At 51.4% G+C, this 10087-nt stretch overlaps 1 protein-coding gene across 1 annotated transcript; it reads left to right on the forward strand.

Moving 5' to 3' along the window:
- Positions 1–2402: 2402 nt before the first annotated feature.
- LOC125424941 (neuronal pentraxin-2-like) lies at positions 2403–9714 on the forward strand (the record flags this gene model as incomplete). Its single annotated transcript, XM_048482376.1, has 2 exons — positions 2403–2979; positions 9498–9714. Coding segments are annotated over exons 1-2 (643 nt in total), but the record flags the coding sequence as incomplete, so codon positions are not given.
- Between the last annotated feature and the right edge of the window lie 373 nt (positions 9715–10087).

Consider the following 10087-nt stretch of genomic DNA (forward strand, 5'->3'; position numbering starts at 1 on the left):
GGGACCAGGCATTATAAAAGGTGCATCAAAGGCAGACCAATGACAGCCCCTCTAATGCCAACGCCGCTTCCAAAGAGAACGGCGTCCTTTTGAAGGCGGCTGAAATTGTCAATGCTAAATTAAAAATTAAAAAACCCAGAGAAGCAGGGAATCTGCCCGCCGGCAATTTGTGTCAGGAAATTTTCAAATCCCCTCGACTGCCTCGATGAAAACTCTCTTTTGGGATGTGTTTATCACGTCGTGAAATAGGCGGCGGACTTTCACAAGCGCGTTCGCCTTCCCGATTACGAGCAAAGGAATTGCTTTCTTGGCTGGCGTCTCTATTAAAGCAGCCCAAATGAGTAATAATGAAACGGGGAGGGGGAGGGGGAGGCAATTCTGGTTCTTTTTAACCACCTAATTATCGACGGGCGTCTAAGGCAGCAGACTGTCTCTGTTTGTTTTCGGGGTTTCTTTTGCCCTCCCCAATCCAATGAACAGAAAATTAAGATTTATACCCTCATAAGCACTCAAACATCATCCGTGCAGGCATTTTAATACTGCTGTGCTCACAGGCAATAGGTCTGGTTTTGGGTCTTCTTGTTGTACGGAGGAGCAAACTCTGAGTAACTCTGAAGACCGCTGGCAGCTAATATTAGGCAGCCAACCTGCCTTTGTTCATGTTCCCACCCTGCCTTGTCTCATAGGCTCCAAGTACAAATTCTCTGCAGTTGGGTTGACCTTCCCTGTCAAAGGGAAAGATGTAGTTCTTTAATACTCAACACTTCTTTGGTCTGTGCCATCCATGCCCTCTGTGCTAGCGGGCGGAGGGCAGGTGATCCGATCTTGTTCCTGACACACCGCGGTCCCACTGTGCACGGCAAGGATCAGACTGTATTGGAAGGACTGTGTGCTGTTCTCAAATTTAAAAACGACGCAGCCAGGATGGGGCAAGGTGAGAGGAGAGCGGCGAAGATGATCGGGAGGCCTAGAGAACGAACCGTAGGAGGCTGACAGATTTGGGAATGTTTGGTCTGGAAAAGAGGAGGTTGAGGTGGGGAGATGGTGGCTCTCTTGAAGTGTTTGAAGGGCTGTCACTTAGAGGAGGGAGTCGCTCCTGTTGGCGGCAGAGAACAGGATTCACAATGATGGGTTTAAATTAGAAGCAGAAATGTACCAGCTGGATATTAGGGGAAAATTTTTTTCAGTAGACATTCAGCAGTGGAATTGGCTGCTCTGGAGGTGGGAAGGTCTTCCTCTCTGGGTGTCTTCAAGCAGCATTTGGACAAACATGTCTTAGGCTGGTCCTGATTTGAGTAGGGGGTTGGACTAGATGGCCTCTGTGGCCCCTTTCAACTCAATGATTCTGAGACTTAGCATTTAGCTCTCCTTACCTGTGTAGGAACTGCCAAGCTTGGGCTGGAGGATAACCAGGGAACCAATAACGTGAAACCCAGTTAAATCTGGAACCTGTGAATGCTCCAGTTAGATCAGGTAACCAATAACTTGAAACCCAAGAGGGTTTCCAAGCCAAGCGATGAATAGAGGTGGTTTGCCATTGCCTGTCTCTGCACAACAACCCTGCACTTCCTTGGTGGTCTCCCATCCACGTGCTAACCTGTTACAACCCAACTTAGCTTCGAAGATTTGTTGGGATCAAGTTCGTCTGGGCCATCTGGGTGAGGGCACCCCCTTTTCTCTCTACTGTTAAAGAGAGTGAGAAAAATGAGCCCACCTTGCAGGGTTTTTTTTGAAGGGGCTGCAGACCATCAGAGTGGGCTGGATTTGGTCCCTTTCGGGGGGGGATTAAAAGGATTAATTTGCGCCATCAATTAATTAGCAGTTCTGTGTTATTGTAATATTTTGTAAACCGGTTTTAAATTTTAAAATTAGGATTTATATTTTCAGGAATATTGAACGTTTTAAATGATGTCGCAACCCGCCCAGAGCTCTTCGGGGACGGGGCGGGATATAAAGCCAATAAAATGAAAATAAATAAAATAAACAAAAAGCAACCGTTTTGATTCCTCTTTCCTGCGAGGCTGACCACCAGTTGGCTCCATGTGATTAAAAAAGAGAGAAGTCTTACCAAAAAAGACCACCGGAATAAGCACTGGTTGGAACCCCTCCCGCAAATCTCCAGGAATATCCCGCCCGGGAGTTGGCAGCCGAGAGGCGCGCCTCTGCTCCCTTGCGCGCTTGACTTCCCCTTTTCATACTTTCCCCGGCCGCGCGCCTCAGCCAATGAGGGGGCTCTCTTTTGGGCGCCCCGCTCTCAATGGCTCTGCCCCCCCTCCTGGGGGCGGGGCAGGCGGGGCGGGGACCAATCAGCGCCGACCCGGCCCCGCCCGTTTCTCCCACCCCCGCCCGGCTTAAGCCTTTTAAGGACTCGCCAAGCGCGCCGGAGAGTCTGAGCGCGCAGAGGGAAGGCGAAGGGTTTGGCCGGCGGGGCTGGACAGCCGCCCCCCCCTTGGCCCTGGGGGGTCCTGATCCCACCCCCTCTGCACCCTTGGGCCCGGATCCGACCCGTGCAAGCGCTCCCTGCGATGCGCGCCCAGTGAGCCCCTCCTCGCCATGCTGGCCCTCTTGGCCGGGCTGGCGTTGGCCTGGTGGGGGGCGGCGGGCGCCCCCCCGGAGCCGGCGCCGGGGGGCCGCTTCGTGTGCACCTCGCTGCCGCCGGACGCCTCGTGCCCGCTGCCCCCCGCGCCGCCCCCCGAGGAGGAGCTGAAGGCCGCCGTGCTCCGCCTGCGGGAGACCATCCTGGCCCAGAAGGAGACGCTCGGCCAGCAGCGGGACGCCATCCGCGAACTGACGGCCAAGCTGGGACGCTGCGAGGCCGCCGGCCCCGACGGCAAGGGGGGCGGCGGCGGGCCCCCCTTCAAGAAGGAGGCAGGCAAGGGCAAGGACACCATGGGCGACCTGCCCCGGGATCCCGCTCGCCTGGTCGACCAGCTCAGCCGCACCATGCAGGCCCTCAAGGACCGCCTGGAGAACCTGGAGGTGAGGCCGTTTGGGGGGGGGGGAGGTGCTGAAAACAGACTGGAGGGGGGGCGGGGGGCGAGCGCACAGTTAGGGGTAGCCCAGCCTAGTGGTTCCCAGCTTGGGGCGCAGGCGGAGCTACCAGGAAGCGGCTGTTGCTGTTGCTGTCCCTGGTGCTGAAATCGGCTCTGGGACTCAGGGTGGAGTTAGGTGCAGAGCTGGGGGTAGCATTCCCTAGTGGTTCCTAACCTTCTGGGGCAGAGTGAGCTAATAGAAGGCTGCTGTTTCTGCCCCTGGTGCTGAAATCGACTCGGGGTGGGGGGCAAGCACAGAGCTGGGGGTAGCCTTACCTGCTGGGGGTAGCCTTGCCTAGTGGTTCCCAACCTTTTGGGCAATTTGAACCACCAGAAATCGACTGGTGCTATCCCTAGTGCTGAACCTGGGGGGGGGGTGTGAGTACAGAGTTGAGGGTAGCCTTGCCTAGTAGTCCCCAACCATTGGGGCCGGGTAAGCTACCAAAAGGCTACTTGGTGCTGTCCTTGGTGCTGAAATTGACCCTCCTACAGAGGGGAGGGAAAGAATTGAGACTTTGGGATATCCTAGTCTGGTGTCCCCCACCTTTTGGGCAGGGTGGGCTACCCCAAGGACCCAGAGGTGAATCTGGGGACTTGTCCCTGGTGCAGAAACCCGCCCTGTGACCGGGGGTGGGGGGCAGAGTCGAGACTTTGGGGCAACCGAGTCTAATGTTCCCCAACCTTCTGGGCATGACCTACCAAAAGACCCTCGCTATTGCTGTCTTTGGTGCTGAAACGGGCTATCGGGCTGGGGGCAGGGATCACAGGGTTGGAGGTAGCTGTTCACAGCCTTTTGAGCAGGGTGGCCTTCCAGAAGGACCTAGAGGTGACATTGCTGGGGCTGAAACCAGACCTGGGACCGATGGGGGGTGAGTCCAGAGTCGAGGGTAGCTCAGCCTAGCGGTTCACAACCTTTGAACAGGGTAATCCACCAGAAGGACTAAGAGGTGAGGCTGGGGGAACCTGTCCCTAGGGCTGAAACCAGCTCTAGGACCACAGGGAGGCAGAGTCAAGGTTTGGGGGCAATCTACCCTAGTGGATCCCAACCTTTTGGGCAGTGTGACCTACCTGGAGGTGCGGCCAAGTTTAGGGCCCCTGGTGCTAATACTGGCCCTAGAAGTGAGGACTGGCAGAGTCCTGATTTAGGGACAGCCTAGCCTAGTGGTTCCCAATCTTGAGGGACGGTTGACCTACCAGAAGATCCTGAAGGTGGGGTCAGGGTGCTGTCCACAGTGCTGAAACCAACCTTGGGAATTCAGGTAGAGGCAGAGCTCAGTTTTGGAGACCTAGCGATTCATAACCGTCTGGGCTGTGAGACCCACGGGTCCACATTGACTCAAGGCGGTCATTCGCTAAAGAAAACCATAATCCTCCAAATCAAGAACTGTAAAAGCCTTCCCCCACACCTTTACGGGACCCACAGGTTGGGACATGCTAGCAGAAGGGCTGTGCTGGAAGCCAAGCCTAAAAAAAACCCACGAACAATTATATAGTGGTGGCAGGCTGGGGACAATCTTTTTCCCCATCGCGTGAGCTCGCCTGGGTCCATGGCCATCTTCGGACCCAACCTGGACCCATTTCCCATGGCTGGGGCAAGGTCAACAGCTCAAACACACTCAGGTAGCCCATGGCCGTGTTCACACACCTAAGTACGAGTAGGAAGAAAAGGGCCTCAATATGTAAACAATCTGCGACATTTCTGTGCAAAGCCCGAATGTTGCGGGTAAATGCAACACAATATGTGTAGCTACACACAGAAAACACAGACACACAACCTCTCTACATATGTATGTATCCACGCTCACTCTGCTTATACACCTGATACATTTAGTTATGAGCTCTAGACCGCAACTGCCCAAGTTGCAATAAATCTGTTAGCCTCTTGCTGCAATATTCCTCTTCAATATAGGCAGCAGTTCAGCGCTGGTACAGCATGCATACTTAGGAAAAAAGGAGCCCGTCTTTAAAACTTTACTCCTGGGGGCTGCTCTCAGGAAGTGTCTCTGTTACTGTGCCCGCAGGCAGATCCAATGTAAAGAAAAACAAGAAACGTGGCGGTTGGGGTGGAACGGAAAGCGTGACGGACGGTTTACTTGCTCGATCGAGTCTGTGAGCGTTGCTGAAATTTGCTGCTTGCCTTTCAGCAGCGTGGATGGCAACAGCGCTGCGTCTGTTCTGTAGAGCACTTAGCGTGGTGATAAATCAATAGCAGGGATTAGCTGTAACAGGAACTTGGTCTTGGCAATACCCCCCATCTCGTTTTCCTGACCTGGACAGCCCACGCTAGCCCGATTGTGTCTGAGCTCAGAAGCTAAGAAGGTTTGTACTGGGATGGTAGGCCTCTGAGGTAGCCAGCGTGGTGTTGTGGTTAAGAGCAGGTGCACTCTAATCTGGAGAACAGGGTTTGATTCCCCCGTTCTGCCACTTGAGCTGTGGAGGCTTATCTGGGGAACCAGATTAGCTTGTGCACTCCAACACATGCCAGCTGGGTGACCCTGGGCTAGTCACAGTTCTTTGGAGCTCTGTCAGCCCCACCTACCTCACAGGGTGTTTGTTGTGGGGGAGGAAGGGAAAGGAGATTGTGAGCCCCTTTGAGTCTCCTTACAGGAGGGGGAAAGGGGGGGATATAAATCCAAACTCCTCCTCTTCTTCTATGCGGAGGCAGGCAATGGCCAAACAATTTGGCCAATTTGATGGCTCTTTCCACCCAGCGACACTCTCACTAGAAGTGTCCAGACCACACAAATGCGGCTGTACAGTTTCTTGGAGGGGGGAAGAGAGGAAGCATACCGAGAATGGCATGCCAGATATGTTGGTTTCTCGTCTGCCAAGTTAACGTCGCGACTGCTGATTCGATTACTAGGTTACCGGCCTTTGGGGCTTTCTTCATTATATTCCTGCCTCTCTTCTCTCTGCTGCGTGCACACGGATGGGTGGCACTTCTAACCGCCGTCTCTTATTCCAGGCAACCGTAGGCGCTTCGCCACCTCACCCCCCTAAATATATATGTAATAGATTACCAAGGGTGTAATTAGCACAGTCGCAGCCCAGTGGGAGACTGAAATAAACAACCGCGCTTTCCCGGAATCTCTACAGTGATATTCACCTCTCCTTTACAGCTTGTGTTTCTAGTGAAACACATTCCCATGTTCTCCAGAAAAGAGAACTCATTTCCAGATATTGGAGATTATGAGAAAGAGAAGAAAACCGGATTCTGGAAATTGACTTTGCGGTCTCCATCTTTTGGAGAGGCGCATGGCAGGTTTTGGCCTGTGGGAAAAGCGGCCGCAACAAGTTCACAGGTCTGGCTTCGGTTGTCCGTGCTTCCAAGTTCCCCATTGGCAGCGTGAAAGGAACAGATGCTCTGTTCGTTGTCTTCCAATCAAATGGATCAAGAGGGGATTTGCGGGTTTTATTTCCCTGTTTTGTTGTTTTGGGGCATCGCTTTTTAATCCGTTCTCGGACAAAGAGCACGGTTGGCAGTGTAGCGTAGACATCACAAATCATAAGACCCGGGCGAACGGAGCCAACACTCGAGCGTTCGCTTTAAAAGAACAAAGTTGATTTGCTGAGAGCCAGGATATATGTTGAGAATGAAAACACCCCACCGAATCAAGGGGAAAAAATGAATGGAAACTGAGGGAACGTTTTAGCTTCACCTTCCCGTGTTGAAGGCTTACTAATATAAAATTATTTACAGCAGGATACGTTTCCTCTTTCAATCTGGCTGGCTTCTTGGCAGACAGAACCGAAAACTGGTTTTTTTAAAGGAATCGATGCAAAAGTCATCAATCCATTTGAAATAGCTCTTGGCGATCGCTACAGCGTCGCCACCGTGGACGGGGGAAATCTCACGCTGATAAGATATTGACAATGACTCCTGTCAAGAACAAGTACGTAATCAGAAGTCTTTTTCTTCCCCAGAAAAAGAACCCCATATTGCCAATAACGTAGCGCCAGGAACTTTGAAAACCTGGTCCTTTTTCCTCCATCAGCTGTAAAATATATCTGCTGTAGATTTGCACCCCATAATATTCGATGCAGCAAGCTCTGAGTCATGAAAGCCCGACGGCGTAAATCTTCTGGGCCTTTGACACTTGTGATGTCGGTGATCAAAGGGTTGTGTTTTGAAGCGATTTCATCAGGCCTTACCAGATCTTCGTTGTTGTGGGGGTGGAAACAGCTGCCTGCCCTGAGCAAACAATAGTGGATGGATGTAGGAAGATGAGATGAAGAATGGTTGGGGTGCTCTGTTTGGAAATCACGACTCACGGGGTTTGATGAAACCTCAGTCGAGTGGCACCACCGAAGGCAGAGAATCTTGCAAATTGGGGTTTGTTGAACTAGCATTTCAAACTAGGGTTTCTAGCTGCTTGGTCAACTGCAGTTTGCCCCAATTGCAAATTGTTGTGATATCTGTGTATTTGAACCATGGTTTGTTGAGTCATTTCAGAGGGTGGACCATGTTGGTTTGCAGTAGAAAAGCTAGACTCCAGTAGCGCCAATAAGATTTTCAAGGTAGAAGCGTTGACAGCCAAAGGGAGTTTGTTGAGCCGCATTTCTGTCACCTGGCCAACGGGACCACTATCTTGGAAAGATATCCCTCTGTGCACAGCCGAGTTTACACACAAGCCAGATTCCTTACTGACGCACTATAAGCTGAACAGAGTTCATGGTCCACAGACCTAGTTTGTTGACTGATGTGCTTTTATCATGACACTTGAATGTATTCATCACAGTATTTGAGGACATTCCTAGCTTAAAGCCCGTGTTTCTAGATTGTGTTCCCCTTTAAGCTACGTCTTTGAGAAGGTTGGGTTTTTCCTTAACACAGTTCTAGCCACCAAGACCAACAACAAAAAATAGAGACTTGGGGGTTTTCCCCGTCACCCAATCTGTGCTAGTTTCTGGGCAGATAAATATTCTAGATATAAAGATTCACGTCTTATAAAGAATCCTTCATACCATGCAGAGAAGCACATCTTAACTTGACATGGCTTTGAAGATGCAGCCACACATACAGGTGAAATGTTAGGAACAAAAACGACCGGACTATGGCCACCTGTCCCAGAAAACCCAGAACAGCCAAGACCACCCTCCCCCTTTGTTTGTTTCCATTAGCCCAGTGGTTTTCAACCTTCCTCCTGCCGCGACCCTTTAATACAGTTCCTCATGTTGTGGTGACCCCCAACCATAAAATTGGTATATATAAAATATAAAAAGACTGTTTTCCGATGGTCTTAGGTGACCCCTGTGAAAGGGTCGTTCGACCCCCCAAAGGGGTCGCGACCCCCAGGTTGAGAACCACTGCATTAGACTATGCAGAATATTATTTCATTCAGTCGCCCCCTGGTTGGGTGTCTTTCCATCCAACGCTTGTCGAAAGCCAGTTTTGAAAGTGATCTTCAGAAAGGACACTTGATCTGGTCTGGGGGATTTGTCGTGGGCGTCCGAGCGGGATTTGCAAGAGTCCATAAGGCTGATGGAAATGTGTGTGTCTGTGTGTGATTTTATAATGGGATTCTAAGCTGGCATTATTAATTTCAGAAATCCCCTGAAGAGAGATGAATTACATGGTTTTAACACAAGCACATTGGTTGGCCTTTTCCCCTTAATGGAGTTTAATACACTGACTGGTCATTATTATTGATATGTTATTGATTAGGCCATAAAATGGACATTCCTTTTTTTTTCATTCACCATACTTTGCAAAGGGATCATACTGAAGGGGCAGAGCATTTGATTCATGCTTAAAAGGCCCCAGGTTCTATCCCCGGCATGTCCAGCTATAAAGGAACAGAGAGCCAGCGTGGTGTAGTGGTTAAGAGCAGGTGCACTCTAATCTGGGGAACCGGGTTTTGATTCCTCGCTCTGCCACTTGAGCTGTGGAGGCTTCTCTAGTGAACCAGGTTAGCTTGTGCAGCTGGGTGACCTTGGGCTAGTCACAGTTCTCCAGAGCTCTCTCATCCCCACCTACCTCACAGGGTGTTTGTTGTGGCGGGAGGGGGAAGGGAAAGAAGATTGTAAGCCCCTTTGAGTCTCCTTGCAGGAGAGAAAGGGAGGATATAAATCCAAACTCCTCCTCCTCCTCCTCCTCCTCCTCCTCCTCCTCTTCTTCTTCTTCTTCTTCTTCTTCTTCTCCTTCTCCTTCTCCTTCTTCTCTTTCTTCTCCTTCTTCTCCTCCTCCTCCTCCTCCTCCTCCTCCTCCTCCTCCTCCTCCTTCTTCTTCTTCTTCTTCTTCTTCTTCTTCTTCTTCTTCTTCTTCTTCTTCTTCTTCTTCTTCTTCTTCTTCTTCAGAACTGTACTGCGCTCCGCAGGCAGCTTCCAGGACCTTAGATAACCTCAAGCTCTGCTGAGCCATTTATGTATCTTTTATTAGGAAGTTGCCTAACAGTGCTTAATAACCTGTAATTGCCACAGTTAGCGACGGTGTCTGTTTCCGTTCCCTCCCTCCCCCACTGACAGCATCAACTCCGGGCCAACGTGTCGTACGCCGCTCTGCCTCTCGATCTCCGAGAGATGCTCCAGAAGAGGCTGGGGGACCTGGAGCGCCACCTCCTCAGCAAAGTGGCCGAGCTGGAGAACGAGAAGTCTTTGCTCCACAACGAGACGTCCACCCACCGGCAAAGGACGGAGGCGGCTTTGAACGCGCTGCTGGAAAGGGTCTCTGAGCTGGAACGAGGTAACTGTTTGCATTTCCCGGCCTTGCCATCTAGGAATTCATAGAATCATAGAGTTGGAAGAGACTCCCAAGGGCCATCAAGTCCAACCCCCTGCGTTGCAGGAACACTCAATCAAAGCACTCCCGACAGATGGCCAACCAGCCTCTCTTGAAAAACCTCTATGGCTGTCTCCGCCCCGCTGCGGCCGCCATTTTGCGGCCGCCATTTTGTCCCTGCACCGACCACGCTGCCAGAATAACATAGCTCAAAAAGGTTGGAGACTTCTGGGCTAGAACTTGGTTCTGTTTGCTTCTGCCAACCAGTGACCCTTTAGGGCAGGGGTGGCGAACCTTTGGCACTCCAGATGTTATGGACTACAATTCCCATCAGCCC

This window comes from Sphaerodactylus townsendi, unplaced genomic scaffold, assembly GCF_021028975.2.
Source record: "Sphaerodactylus townsendi isolate TG3544 unplaced genomic scaffold, MPM_Stown_v2.3 scaffold_1545, whole genome shotgun sequence".
Taxonomy (NCBI): Eukaryota; Metazoa; Chordata; class Lepidosauria; order Squamata; family Sphaerodactylidae; genus Sphaerodactylus; species Sphaerodactylus townsendi.